Source organism: Papilio xuthus, unplaced genomic scaffold (genome assembly GCF_000836235.2).
Source record: "Papilio xuthus unplaced genomic scaffold, Pxut_1.1 DF824992.1, whole genome shotgun sequence".
In the NCBI taxonomy this organism is placed as follows: domain Eukaryota; kingdom Metazoa; phylum Arthropoda; class Insecta; order Lepidoptera; family Papilionidae; genus Papilio; species Papilio xuthus.
Window position 1 is genome coordinate 4,473,776 of NW_013533657.1, and position 16,074 is coordinate 4,489,849.

The 16,074-nt window shown below is 33.5% G+C and overlaps 1 protein-coding gene across 9 annotated transcripts in view; it reads right to left on the reverse strand.

Moving 5' to 3' along the window:
* Nucleotides 1-16,074, reverse strand: part of LOC106126735 (long-chain-fatty-acid--CoA ligase 1) — a 44,124-nt gene that overhangs the window by 3,040 nt on the left and 25,010 nt on the right. For 7 of the 9 annotated variants that reach the window (XM_013324551.1, XM_013324552.1, XM_013324549.1 and 4 more), the window contains 10 exons: nucleotides 13,805-13,959; nucleotides 5,412-5,535; nucleotides 4,554-4,697; nucleotides 4,347-4,472; nucleotides 3,458-3,657; nucleotides 3,026-3,226; nucleotides 2,340-2,557; nucleotides 1,529-1,679; nucleotides 543-653; nucleotides 149-316 (listed from right to left, as the gene is read on the reverse strand). In XM_013324551.1, the coding sequence (XP_013180005.1) occupies nucleotides 149-316; nucleotides 543-653; nucleotides 1,529-1,679; nucleotides 2,340-2,557; nucleotides 3,026-3,226; nucleotides 3,458-3,657; nucleotides 4,347-4,472; nucleotides 4,554-4,697; nucleotides 5,412-5,535; nucleotides 13,805-13,959 (1,598 nt within the window). Of the gene's footprint in view, nucleotides 1-148; nucleotides 317-542; nucleotides 654-1,528; nucleotides 1,680-2,339; nucleotides 2,558-3,025; nucleotides 3,227-3,457; nucleotides 3,658-4,346; nucleotides 4,473-4,553; nucleotides 4,698-5,411; nucleotides 5,536-12,619; nucleotides 12,916-13,804; nucleotides 13,960-14,271; nucleotides 14,373-16,074 lie in introns of those variants that run through there. The other 2 variants (XM_013324553.1, XM_013324554.1) reach the window with 2 other exon arrangements.

Below are 16,074 nucleotides of genomic sequence, written 5' to 3' on the forward strand. Positions count from 1 at the left end.
TAAAAAAAAAATAGTAATCATTTGAAAAAATGCAGGAATGATAATAGAATTCTCAAGTACGAACAGATGAAAGTTCAGTTCAAGACGTAAAAATAGTGAAATTGAACGTGCTAGTACTGGATTCAAGATAATTATTATGAATACTCACAGGCAGCCATTTGCCGATATCACCGGTGTGATGCCAGCCGTCACGGTCGATCACCTGCCTTGTTTTCTCTGGCTCCTTGAAGTAACCCTTAAAGACGTTGGCTCCCTGCACGCATACCTCGCCTTGTCCTTGCGCCGCGTAGTACTCCATCTCAGGCACGTCTACTAGCTGTTATGCAAATAGATTTTGTCATCACCATCACCAATGGTGAAAAAATTCCTATAGGACTTACTAAACCGCTCTCCAAATTCTACAGTATATACAGTATGTATCTTATTAATGTGTATCCAACTTCAAAAAGGATAGGAAAAATTTACCACCGTACAGAATATTTACTTGATTCAAACGTGAGATATAGGGTGTTGAAAAATTATGATTGAGGATAAGGACTGACCTTGACTTTGCAACAAGCGACGGGAGGGCCGACGTGCTCGGGCACGTGGTCGCCCTGCACGGTCAATGTGACTGGCGCCGTGCACTCTGTCTGCCCGTACCCTTCCACGATCTGGAAACAAAGAGAAGACTTATATATAAGTTAAACTTTTTAACAAGAGACCACTCTCAACGTTCCATCTTGTATTGATCACAGCCATCTATAATTTACCGTTAACGGGCATGAATGTGGAGATAGTACGAAGTAAATTGTACCAGTACCGAACCGAATCTGTAATCTGTACCAATTCTTTAGCTTGTGAGTTGTGTGTTTATGTGATCAATCATATCTTGGAAATAACTCATTGCTAAGAAGACTATAGTAAGCTATTTTGGAAAATTATTTTGCCATCGGGTCTTTCATATATTGAGATGAGATATATCAAAGTGTTGAATGTTTATATTAAAATCTTATGATCATGAACGATATCTAGTCAAAATAATCATCTGTATACCAAGTTGGTCCAAAACAAACAAGATATTTGGAAAATAATAAACAAATACTGCGAACTAAATTTGACGACCTTGAAGCTTCAACGACCAGTAATAATATCTTCCATTTATTTGAAACATTCTTGGAATATGATTGATAGTGTTGAATATTCCAATAGATTATTTTAATGCAAGTAGAAAATAGTTCATATCGTTTATTGTAATGCATGAAATTATATCACGGATTAAATTCAAGGTACTGAGTTCAATAAAAATCTAAATTTGTTTCAAGTGGATTAGTTATTTTATATTAACACTCAACAGAAATAAAAAGACGCAATCTAAAGAAACTAGGTAGTGATATTTTCATTCCATTTGATAATTTTAATATACGCTCATTATCAAATACTGTTAACATCAACTTTTTATGTACTTTGTATGTGCTATAGTTTGACTATGGTATCTCTAGTGCTGATATAAATTTAAAATTAAAGTGAATCCTAAATTTAAACTTACCAGACAGCCAAGAGCGCATCGTGCGAATGTAAGAACATTGCCAGCGAGTGGTGCAGAGCCTACTACCATAATGCGAAGTCTTCCGCCCATGCCTTCGCGCACCTTCCGGAACACAAGCTTGTCCCAGATTGAATCTGCGCGGATGATGCCCCTGCACAGATAATATAAAACAGATGTTTCTTTGTAACATGATAGAATAACTATTATTAAATAAATTTAAATAAACAAAGTTTTAGTAAAAGAATGTACAAATAATTTGAAAGCGTTTGGCCGTGTGGAAAGTGTCATCTTCATAGAACTTGATATTTCCTACAAGAAGAATATAAATGACATTGAAAATGCTAAAAGAAAAATGCGTGCTAATAAAAAACACTGAATTGTAACCTGAATATCCATTCACGCTGAACATACAGACATTGCGTGACATATGATTGGCATTTTCATATGTATTCCGTCATTTTAAAGGAAATAGCCACATTGGATGTCGCCATGATTCATTTAAATGAGACATTTTCAACACACAGTCATGTATGTCTTTTAATTATAATCTAGCAATTATAAGTAATGAGAAAGCTATGCAGTTTTTGAAATTAATTAGGATTTCAAGGAAACAACATTACACAAAGACAAATTTCTTTGACAAATTCATCTAATTCTTTTTTAATATCAATATTCAATGTCAAAATTACTGTATTCTTATATTGTCGGTATTACGATTTAGGCGACAAAAGTAAAATGCGTTATATTTAAACAATCGACAGTAAATTCAAGGCGGCTAATTGTTATAATTTTGGCCAACTTTTGCACGTACCTTTTAAGTTCCGATTCCTTAGCGGATAACGCCATGTTAAATAGAAGCTTCTTGATTTTGGAATTTGAAATCTCGCTCTGCGCTTTGTCATAAAGTCTGTTAAGTAATCTGGGTACAGCAGGCATCATAGTTGGCTTCAAGGCGCCTAAGTCGTCGCCTAGTCTTCGAATGTCTCCACTATAGAAACCAACAGCACCTCCAACCATATATAGAGCATTCTGAAAAGATAAGAAATAATTTTAGCGAGAATTTAGTAAAACTATTCCGCCATTCTCCCACCATTTACTCGTTGTAATAGGATGATAATTTAAATATCAAATACAATTTTTATGTCATAATCATTGTAATCGGTGTAAAATAGATAGAAGTCTAAATTTACAATGTTAAAATGAGGTTAACAATTTGCATTTAATTGATAAAACTGGGTGCACTGAGATTTCTATCTCTACGTTTACAATAAAATTGAACAACAGTAGCAAGTACCTCTTATTTTCCTTTTATTGTTTTCAATGCAATTATGATCATGAGATAGCAATAAAAAAGGCAAAAAGACTATACAATCAGAGCTTTTGTTGAGGATTTAAACAGCCTAACCGCTGAGAGTGCGGACATCCGATCACGTGAAATAGAATTCAGCTATTCAGCTTTTTCATAATGGTTGCAATATTAGTAAAAAAAAATGTTACCTCACAACATCGCTCCAGCATATGCGCAAGTGGTAGGAAAGAGATCATGACATCATGTTTAGATGGCCGATGTTCTCCAAGCTGCATTATCACGCTGCACATTGACGCCACCAGGTTCTCGTGTGTCAACATCACGCCTTTCGGCATACCAGTGGTGCCCGACGTATAGCAGATCGTGCAAAGACTATCCGGTTTCGGTGGCTAAAATATTAAATAGTATCGCTTAAAATACGGCCTTAAAAAAATAAATAAAAGAATAAATCTAGAAAAAAAATAATTAATTGTTTTTACTGAATCTATAATTTTTCTCAAGGTTAGCATTTTTCTAATAGATTTAACGCATGTAGAATAGCAATCAAATTAATCTACTTTGAAAAAACAGTAGGACGAAAAATAAAGCCGTTTTTTTGTTTTGTTATGCTTAGTACTTACGACAAATGGATGGTCTTTTTGTGCTCCTTGAATTTCCACATCACTGAACTTGACGATATCAACACCACGACTCCTGGCCCTTTGATGCGTCGACGGCGACACTTCTTTGATTGTGACAAGCTTCCTCAGACATCTCGGCGATTGATCCAACAGGAGATTTGCTTTTTTATCATCTTCACACACTACTATTGACATTTCAGCTGCACAAGAGAAAAGATTGTTAAGAACTTTGCAAGATTTAAAACGAACATTCGTATGAATAGGTCTTGCGATAATTTGCAAATTAATTTGATTTTAATAAATATTTATAATAAATAATTTATTACTATTATAATTATAGAAATTAATATTTAATAATTTGCCTCTAGCTAATTGTTTTAGTTAGACCGTATTGGTTTAGGTTACTTATACTACTTCATTTTTTTATAAGCGCCTTCATTTTAAGAATCTTAAATTAATGTGCAAGAGCAAATTTTAACGTAGTCAGATTTGCTTTGTGAATTCATTAAGGCGCATGATACGTTAAAAACGTTTTATCGTGATGTAAATAGGAAGATTTAAATTGCAAAATGCAAAAAAAATCTTGGGGTACAATCCCGTAACAGAAATGTTTTTTCCGCTAACGTTTTCCTGTCAGGATAAACCTCAATCTTCTAATTAAGTCCTTGCGTAATTTCTATAAATGTCATAAGTGGCACCGCCAATCATCACATAGTGGGTAAATTTATAGATGCCGGTCAGGTTAAAGACACTTAAAAATAACCCACCCAGCCTACGATCTTGTCTCCAGCCTTGAGTTCTCACAAATAAACAAGGTCGCTCATTAAATTTGAAATATAAAAATAATACAAAGTAAATATATTATCAAAGATATTTAAAAGGCAATTACTTTGATTTATTATGAAGGCACACGCGTTGGCTCCTAAAGTGTCATACAACGGCACTATAACCATTGAATAGCAGTAGGCAGCTTGTTCCGTCATTATCCATTCCGGACAATTCTGTGCGTAAATACCTGAAAACATTTTATTATTGTAGTTCCTTCAAGGTTCAATAGTAAAAGTAAAAACAGCGGAAAAAATCACAAAACACTAACCCACAAAGGTACTTTGACCCGGACTAAGACCTTGACATATAAGGCCAGATCCGAAGTTTTTCGCTCTCAGCAGGGTCTCATTGTATGTTTGCCATACATACGGCTTATTTGGTCCCTCGCGCCAACCGAGACAGTTGCCATTATCTGCAATGGAATTAATTAAAAGTCATTGGCCACACAAATAAGATTTAACTTTTTTAATAACCACATGACCGTGAAGTTTTCAAGAAAAATATTTTTACATTCATTTATCACATCAGTCAATCTAGTAAACGATTACGTGCGTTTGCAACCGAAATAAGTATTGTGGAATATTCCACGCATCAAAAGCAACTTTTTAGCTCCGATTTCCTACTTTTTTAAGGACGGAACAAGTTTAAAGTGCCCGTGTAGCAAACAAAAAATTCACCCGCCCAACAACTTCACTAGTATAAATTACGTTTAACTGTATCCTGTAAACCTGTTGTTAAATGATGGTAACAATACGATGTAATGCACGACTATTATCGTACTTATCCTTAACAAGTAATCTTAACGAACGGAATTACACAGGGATAAAGACAGGTCCTAGAATTGTGCCTTGAGGCATTCCCACTCTGGAAATCTTGGAATATTTATACTAGTTTTTTAAAATTAAACAAATTATAAATACTGTTTACTAAGAAATAAGTTTCTTACTTTCTGCATAAACAATCTAAATATATCTGTTAAATAAACTTTGCCATCTACGTAAGCTAGTGTAGTCCATAATTAGACTGAACAATATAATAATCACAAATCTTGAAAGCATCATTTAAAACATCGCATTGCTTGCAAGTTTTAATATCGTGGTTAGTGTTGATAGTGAAACCAACTTACTAGATTCTTTGACACCGCGTCGAAATGTTTCGAAAAGCGTGCGTGTATCATCATGAAGGTAGCGAAGGAACCGGCCATTTTTTGCATCTTTGTAGAATTTTGAGACCCGCACCATTTCAGGACCCTGGAAAAAAGTTACATTATATTTTTGTTGACTATGGTTCCAATTTACGCACCAAATGACGAACTAACTAGATAAATGAATATTTAAATTGATTATAAAATAATCGTATATTGCCATGTAAATAATCCGTCCGGGTTCAATGTGCTGAATCCTTGCAACACACGAGGAACTAATCAATTGTAATCTTTTTAACGTTGCCTACGATGAAGCGATTACACGAATGACAACACCATATGATGTAAAGTCGTGTGGATATACTTAAATCACATATAAACTAATATTTGCACTGTTATAGTACACCGTGCCCTTTAAAATACGATTAAGAGCTTATAAACTGTAGAATAACTATCGCTGCAGACGATTAATCGAAACTAGTATAATTTTGGTTACGAGAAAAATACATTTAGTAATCTCTAGTTTACATACTAAACCGCATCCGAAATATGTTGAAGCGTTAAAATGTTTTGCAAATAATGTCCGTTAACCTAATGACATATCTGACCCACTAACTCGGATTTCATATTATTAAACGCACCGTACTCTTACACATTACGGTATAATGTTTTTATGAAGCTAAATGGAACGAAGAACGGGTCAATGTCACTTGTGGCTTCAACTTGAAAAACAAATTAAACCGAAACGATATGATCTTATTTGAGGGTAAATGTTGGGAACACTGTATGTCAAAGGGTCATTCAACTTTATTACGTTTTGTGAGAGATGAGCCTTTTAAATTGTTGCCGCAAACCAACCGCATACGTCCATTGTTATAAAGAATACATCTCCAGTTTTCTGAGTAATATTATTGCTGGGAACTGTTCTTGGTCTCATAAAAACAATTGCAAAAGACCACAATTTTATCTTGCATTTACTTAAAATATCCTATCAACGAATTAAAATAACATCAGTTGATAATCAAGTTTTTAACTTTTAATGACTGTCTTGTAAGAATATTTTTAAATTGACGGAGTACTGTTCTTGATTAGTAATAAAATTGTACCAGTAAATTATAATAACCACTAGTTCTAGTAAATCTGAGATTCTAACGTGTTTGTAATAAATTATTTTTTTATGTTCCATTCAGGTATTCTAACGATGTTTTCTTTACGTACAAAGCAGATAGTAAATTTACATTTAACGTTGTAATTAACAGTTTCATTAGCTCTAAAGATGTCGTCCGTGGTCAAATTGCCCACACAAAAGTGTTACGTAATTACGAACTCCCACTTTAATTTCGTCTAGTCTTATTATTAAATTGTACCTACATACAAAATATGTTTGATATTTAAACATTGCAACACTACGCAGCTTCTATAAATTGCGAACTAAAATCGTCCCATGATATGTACACAGAAATTAATTTCAAACCTTTTCATTTTAATTAACTTATTCATCCAAAGGTTTCTATAATATTGACATCGTTACTGAGAATTGTTTAAAATTTGACTAAAATCACATCCTAAGCAAAGTCTTAGGCATTTAATGCTGTGGGAGACATCTGGTGATCTGTTTGAAGATTAGTGTCACAAGGTTGGGTGGGATTTAGTTTCCCCAAAATCTTCCGATGGCCGATGTCTGCATATTTATAACTCAATGCAAGGACATGCACATTCTATTTTTAAAGCGGTCAAAAAAGATTTTTCTCGATTTCGTTCTTAAATTGACCTATGATTTTATAAAGTATAGCCATAAAATATTTTTTTTTATATACTTCAACGCCTTAGAGATTGTTATTTTTTAATTCACCACTTAAATCGTAAAAGATTTAATGGATTAATAATACGAGCATCAGCGATGTTATTTTCGAGGCGTAAAAATGATTTTTTTCAATTTATCTTTCAGATCTCAGAAAACCTGTTGGGTCGTCAATCTTCAGAAGGTCAATTCGATGTGAGACGACTTTCTCAACGTCTAAAAATAAAATATCTCTGGAATACGTGACATTGTAGGGACGTTTGGCTTATTTTCTGTTTCCGGATAATACGTTCTTGAAAGTTTACTCACGCAAATAATAACAACATATAAAGAGAACAAAAAAACATGTTTACTGCAAGCGATTTCAGTTAAATGTTTTCGCTTTTCAAGTCTATATAGTCTGCATCTTATAAAGGTTAAACCTACTTCGTATGTATTTTATTTGGTTATTTTGACTTACGATTAACATGACTAAATTTGTAAAGGGGATAATGAAATTTAATTACATTCTTTAGTTTATTTTCCCATTTTACCGAATAAATACCGAGAAAAAGAATCTCTTAAGAGCGTCGGTGGCTCAGGGGTCTAGCACTTGACTTGCAATCTACATCCTAGGTTCGAATCCCGCCATGTACCAATGTATTTTTCGATTTCTGATTCACATATGTACATTTATCCGACGTTCCTACGGTGAAGGAAAACATCGTGATGCAACCTGCATATATCTGAGAAGAAATTCAAAGATATGTGTGAAGTCAACCAAGCGGCACTTGGTCAGCGTGGTTGACTATGGCCTAATCACCCTTAACTTAGGGTAGGCTCCGAGCCCCTCGGTGGGGACGTATAGTGAGCTGATGATGATGATGATGAGTCATCGTATAGTATCGTATCGTAAAGCAGACTGTTTTCTATATTGTACGTTTTATTTCATTTTATCTTGTAAGAAAGAAATACATTTGACATTGTAACAAACAGCACGACATCCATTGTTTACAATAATTGCTATGCTCTTATTTTAATTGATTCTAATTTGTTACACAATTGCATGTGAACATCGAATGACACATTTGATTAGCTGTCACGTCTTAAATTTGGCAAGATACCAAGGTGTAAACATGTTGTACCCAATCCCATATTAGGGCATTGAACTTGTCAATTATTATCTAACTAATATTATAAATGCGATTTTTAGATGAATGGATGCATGTTAGAAGGTATCTACAGAACGCATAAATCTCGCTGAAATTCGACATAGATGTAGAACATCGCCTGGAAGAACACATAGGGTACAAATTAGGTTCAATATAACAAAAAGCTATAGAAAGTTAATAATCTATTATTAGCATGGAGGTTATAGTTACTACGATCTAATAATGCCCGTTAATGCTGCTATACTATTAATAATCTTATTATTACGCAGTGTAATGCTTACGAAAACAATATTTCTATTAACTTACTATTTAATTTGACAACAAAACACAACAGTTTAATTCAAAATTAATCTGTTATTAACGTCAACAATTCATTGGTAAATAGCAGAATATGATGAATTTTTACTATGTTTACATGCCTTAAATTATTTTGCTGTTTTATAAATGTATTGAAAACTAACATGAACGTAATTTATTTGTTTTATACAAGAAAACATGTGTAATATATTTTTCATCGACTTGACTAAAAGCATATATTGGTATGAGATTTATTTATTAAATTTCACACAATAAAATCCGTGCGAAATTCTCATCTTAGTACGCGTAATATTTTCATTGATTTTCGTCCACCTAGTGGTTAAAAGTTCCCATAATATATGCAGAAAATTATTGCAATTAATGCAATTATGGAATCCCGACAAAAAATGTATTGTAAAAAATATTAAAAACATAAAACTCCATTGTTTGAATTTTATACGATGCTAGCTGTCACGAGCGACTCCGTTCGAGCCGAATAAGAAAAAATCTTAACTAGTTGTCTATGTGTTCTTCCAACTACGTTCTACATGTAAGTTAAATTTCAGCGAGATCCACGCAGCCGTTCTGGACATCAATCCATCCAAACATTAGCATTTATAATAATAGTAAGAAGTAAGATAGAAATAAACGTCTGATTTTGTTTATTACATTTCGTAATCATGGTATGCGGAGATAGATTGGTTTAAACATATACTTAATTATTCCAACATTGATGTATGGCTTATTAAAGTACCAAACATTTGCTTAAACATTTCGTATCAGTGAATCACTGTACATCTTACAACACTTTCATTTTTAAAGACCATAAATTATTAAACAAATTGAAATGTGTATAAAAGATACTAGCTGTCATCCGTGACTATGTTCACGCGGCTTTCAAAAAACTAAGTAAGGAACCTGTATGTTTTTTATTCTTTGGTTCACTTGTATATTCACAAGACTTCTCTACAAGCAGAGTATTGTTGCCAGTCTCTAACAAGTTTAAACAGAACCATAAACACTTGACATTGGCCCAATCCGATGAGGGAGAGCCATAAACAAGAAACAGAACAGAACAGAACAACCTGTATGTTCCTTTAGACTTTGTTCTATGTACGTCTGTGGCAAATTTCATCAAGATCCGTCCAACCGCTTTGGAGATACCTTCTAACAAACATCCATAGGTCCATACATCCAAACTTTCCCATTTATAATATTAGTAAGATTGCACGAAACTTAAAACCAATTTTAAGGCCGTGTTTTGTACATTTTTGTATAAACTTACGAGATAAATGAAAAAAAACTTAAGAGAAAAGTATATTCCGAAAAACAGTAATAGTGTCATTTAAAAAAACCCGAACCAGAAAATCTTATAGTAATTTACTCTGTTAATTCCATTTGCGTATACCATTTTGATTAGGCTACTTATACGCAGAAATTATTAAATAACTCAGATTACCTTTACACACAGTAAACTCATGAGCGTATTACGGTAATTATAACTGAGGTCCTACCACAAATATTATTTATAACGTTTTCGTAAGAATAAAATTTGTAATTAAGTAAAGAATATTCTGGCGGCGCTCCCAACGGGCGACAAATCTCACACTAATTTTGACATATTTTGTTGATACGTTACAAAGGCGTATGTCACAAATAACCCTACTGGACCTTCTGTACTACAAATTCAGTTTTTAATCGCAAGAAAAATTAACACGTTTACAATGTTGAAACTGCTTTGACAAAACATTACGATTTTCATATTAATTTATCCCCAGTCCCGTGACTCGTCTGATCGCCCTGCCAAAAATTCAGAGACGTGAAACAGGCATTTAAGTCTCCCTTTTCCCAACTCAATAGAATTTTTATTTTTATACGTTGCCATGCAATGTGGGCGTGGGAATGGGAATATGAAATATCTGCGATATGTTTTACGCACATTTCTCGTAATCGACTTGCGATCACGTGTTTTCAACAGAGATGTCGAAATAGACCTAACATCCAAGCGATACGGTGAATTATTTTGAATCACCATGATATTCAAATGTTCTGCCCAAAGAAAGCGAAGCAAAAATCTACTCTAAGTTGAAGTTAGGCGAATACTTACTGATTTCAAGTTAATATAATATAAATGTTATTTTTATGAAATACTAAAAGTTCGCTTTAATTGTATGAAAATGTACGTAATTTGGTGCAAGGTGGTTTTATTTATAAACAATATTAGATTAAATAACTGCGTGACGTTGGACCCTGAATGTAAATTACTCCTATTTCAATAAATATTTAATGTTGGGTAATTCCTTGTTTATGGAGAGAGATGCGACTTGACAACTGAATATATTTTTGGGCAAGTACTGAAGTACCCTTATACGAAAGTGGAAATATTTAAGTAGAGTAAATTATGTTTGCCTAAATATAAAGATGGTCTTCCACTGACACCATCGTTAAGTCCTTATATACAGCGGCTAGAAGTATAACTTTTACGTTCCTATTTTATTGCCGGAGTAATTTACAATCTCTCTGTTGAATAGGGGCGAGTATATTCATAAAATTTACAACACACTAAAATTATCCGCGAACGCTTTCTGCAAAACAAACAAAATTAGTTCACTAACACGCAAGTAGACTTAAGTTGAAATTAACTGAATGTAGAGTTGAATAAACTAATCGTAATTTCCCAATTCTAATCGGCCATATAACATCAAAATATTAGCAAAAGTTGTGAGTTGCCGCGTCCATATATCAAAGCAGTAACGTTTAAACATTAAGGTTGTGGTTACGCATGTTTGAAGTACAGTCAGCTGCATAAATTAATGCGTAAAAATTATAGGCTTTTGGTGTTTCAAAAATATGCATACATGTATTCATCAGTAACATTTATTTAAAGTCAGAAGCATACAGATGGACAAGTGCATACAAGGAAACCGAAGGTGTATACATGTTTCTGGAGCTTTATAAATTTACACATATCTATGAAGCTAACTGTACAGTTAATATCATAATTATAGCATAAAAAAACATGTTTCTGACTTAACTAACATGTTGTTTATTATTCATTGGTAACTTCATAAGTTTAAAGAAGCTTTACGTAAGATTCCCTATATGATAAGAAATTATTTTCCATTTTATGTCTTTTTTGCATTATGTCAAAACCTATGGTAATATCCTATAATCGTCGCATACCTCGTCCTTTCTAAGTTTTCTAATCTAAGTCCAATTTATAGTACATCTCAGACATTTAAGACTTGCATGCAAGAAATAATCGCTATTCGAGTAAACAGATTTTATACGCATTCTACTACACGCATCAGAAAAAAACTAATACATAGTTCAAACCACTCAAACTCTTAGTCATGGTCACATAACGCTTGTCGTAAAACAGCTCGACATTTCACGATCCTCTACAGTTCGAGTCAAATAATGTACAATAAATTATGTGTGATTTGGCAAATAAAAGAACTATCTAGAAGATGTTATTTTTGCGTCGATTCAGTCGTAGACGTAACCGACATTTCCGACCTTTCAATGATCCGATTCTAAATGTAACGGTGCCTTGCCAAAATACGCAATACATGTGCGTGTAACCGCAAACTGCGTTTAAACCGCACTCTCTAAAAATATAAAATAACACTAAGGCAATTTCTATGATCACGTTTAGATTTCTATGACAACCAATACCTTATTTTCTTAAATGTTAATTCCATTTTAGTAAAATTTTATTCATCAAACTAGCTGTCGCCCGCGACTCCGTCTGGACGGAATTAAAAAGAAACGTAAATAGTATAAAATGTGTTCCTTCAGACTATGTTCTGTATGTATGCAAAATTCCATCGAGATCCATTCAGCCGTTCTGGAGATACCTTCTAACAAACATCCATATATTTAAACATTCGCATTTATAATATTGGTATTAAATTTTATTTATTAAATGTAAAGCTTACTTTGATTGCATCAGATTGTTCGCTAAGATTAATCGGTGGCCGAATAGGCGCAACTCCAATACAACAGTCACAGCAAGCCATTATCACAATTAAATCACTTCACTAAAAAAAACACAGAAAATCCCAAACAATCCTAAAAAGCGCAATTGCGCAACCACATCACTTCCATACCGTAACAAAAGCAATAAGATTTTTAACTCGTTCGTGTCTTTCATAAATTAGTAAACCGGGAGCGATTCAGAAGCTTGTCACTTTCGCTATAAACTTTTTGGGGACTGACATGAGAAGCAAGCAGGGCTGCTCTTCGTACAATGAGTTAAAAATATCGCTCGAAGATGCGCTCTGCCAACTCTCGGCGGCTAGTACTGGGACAATCCGAACTTTGATACCTGGATATAAAGGAGTTCCCCTAACTCGACATTTGAAACAGAAATAATCTGCATTAGTATATACTATATGTATATAATGTGGAATAGCATTTATTGCATTACATATTTTAGATTCAGTTCGATCATTGAACTTAACATAAAGGTCATTAATATTTTATTAAATCTAAAATGATGGATTGATGTTTATTAGAAGGTATCTCCAGAACAGCTCAACAGATGTCGATGAAATTTGGTATAGAGGTAGAACATAATCTCCCAGAAACCATAAGCTACTAAGTTTTTTTTAATACCGCGCGGACGGAGTCTAGGGCAACAACTAGTAAATTATAAAAGAAACTTTAAATGTACATTTTAGAGAGTTACGAGATAAATCTAAGGTCTTAGTTTAATTCTGGTCTATTCATACTATTCGTATTAAATTAATAGATATAATGTCAACTCTGCTTAATTTGTAAAATATAAATGAATACACTAATATTAGATTCAAGTAATTCTGTTATCGTTCAATCACCTTTCGCTTGAAATATTTTATTGTTGTTGATAAAAAAGATTACGGGATTTTTAGTCTATATATAATATATTAAAAGTATGTTTGTGCTATGATTCAATTTATATGCTTATCATGCAGTTTGTCTTCAAACGAAAAATAAGTAATACTTTAAAGGGACATTAAATTAGTAAGATTTTGACTACCAAGTTTTTGCACATAGGTTATTAATCTTTGTAAACGGACATTCAACAGAAACAAATGTATCGTTAACACGGACAAAGTTGCGGGCGACAGTATAATACTCACCGGTTCTAACAAACTTTGTTCGTGTAGTGTGACGAGAGGCTTCTCGGGTTTTGGCCTCGTGCTGAGATAGAAGGCGGAGGCCGCTGCGACACCCGTGAGCGCCAACGCGCCCGCAGATCCCCCAACCATCCATAAGTACTGATCGATTTCACTCACTGTAACAAGAAACATCAAATAAGTCCTTTTTTAATTATAATAAATACTATTTTATATGGATTCCTTAGCCAGAAGCTACTCCTGTTTACGTTGTAAATATCAAGTACGGAGTTGATAGTCGTAATTTTTCACTACTACAATTTCATAAAAATAAATTTCCTTGTTCACAGGGTGTTTGTAACATAAATGAAATTCGAAATAAAACCATAAAAACGGTATAAAATTCACTACATTTATAATTAAACGTAAGGAATTTGTTTTGAATATAGGTACATATTTTTGTTAAAATTAAAAATACACCTTATACTTACCTTTAGACATATGGTATTACAAATAAATGGACATTCAATTTTGCTTAATAATCGAAATACAAGTAACTTATTTATTAAGTTTAAAAGCACAACGTTGATAAATCAAAGAGCCAAGAAAAATATCTCAGAGATGACCAATTTTGTGTTATAATATTGTTTGGAATTGGAATTTTATACAAAGTATAGGATATTGTTTTTAAGTTTACTCGGTAAGTACTAATCAACTTAAGTATTTAAATATTAATGCACCGGGAAATTACTACTTTTATTAGTTCACTGACAGCAAAAAACGATGACAAGATGTCATTATGACCTGTCAATCATGAAAATTCTTAAATAAGGAAATGGTGTAGCGTCCAGAATTACATGCGCGTAAATATTACTACTTACTTTTCTTACTAATATAAAAGTGAAAGTTTATATGGATGTATGGATGAAGAAAAACTGATAAGCCATTTTTGAGTTATCTATGTAAGATTGTATAGCGTCGGTGGCTCAGCGGTTAAGCACTTGACTTGTAATCTGCAGTTGTGTTTTTTGATTTACGTATGTACATTTATCCGAAGTTTTTACGGTGAAGGAAAACATTGTAATGCAACGTGCACATATCTGAGAAGAAATTTAAAGATATGTGTAAAGTCAGCCAACCCGCACTGGGTCAGCGAGGTTGGCTATGACCTAGACTCTCCTAAATTGTGGTAGGTTCCGAGCCCCTGAGTGGGGACGTATCGTGTGCTGGATTTTACTTGGTTTATAGAAATTCTACTTTAGAATAAAACGCTTCCTTACTAAAAAGTAAACGAACATCGAAGAAACATGTCTCGGAGAAACATTATAACTAATTTGCATAACCGTGCTATGCCCATTCATAGTTAATGTCCTAATACTCCCGTTATAAAAACCTGTAGCTAAGAAAATATTTTGTTATTTATTTCAGCGCTGGTGTTAGATGAAATTATTGAAAATATAATTAATGTAAGTTTGTGATTTTTTGTCATATATCTTATGTAACTATTGTATCTTTAACAATGGTAGATGCCGGCAAATCTGTTGCCCAAACGGGTCAGCTCAAACGGTAAAATACCACGACCACACAAAGGATGTGCGAAAAGACAAAGAAATTCCGCGTTTCGTCTGATGAGTGTGCATACTGGAAGCCTAATTCTAGTCTCCTTTCCCTCCCCGCCTTTATCATATGAGGAAAGCATGAGAAGGGCAATTTGATTTGTCAGAAGAGGGGATGCATAAAAAGGGGAACTATCTCTTTCTTGGTATACCCTATGCGTCGTTTTAAGGTAGCCAACGCATCTTCAATTGTGGAAGTCTATGAGTAGCGGTCACATAGCCATTTTGAAGAATTCAGGCAACCGATTGGTTCTTTGACACCTTGTGATATAACAAAAAAACTCCCCTTTAGTACAAACAACTTAAGAATGATTAACAAATTATCACTTCCTTGATTATATCAAAGAAGCAAAATGACATCTGCAAGTCTATTTTTATGAAACAAGTATAAGATTGATTAATATCCACTGAGTTACAATGTAACGAAGACATTAAGACGTAGCTTTAATCCGCTTAGTAACCAGAATGCGATAGTAAAATCGAAATCAACCGTCCGTCTTGAGGTACAAGCGATACCTAATAAGGCATTGATATAATGACATTGCCAATTAAAAAATTACTAAAAGATATTATTCATACAGATAATTATAGTTCTGCTTGAAAACGAACTTTGTGTTAAATCGCAAACATGCTAATGAAGATTTAAGCTTTACTTAGGTTGATTTAATTCCTAATTTA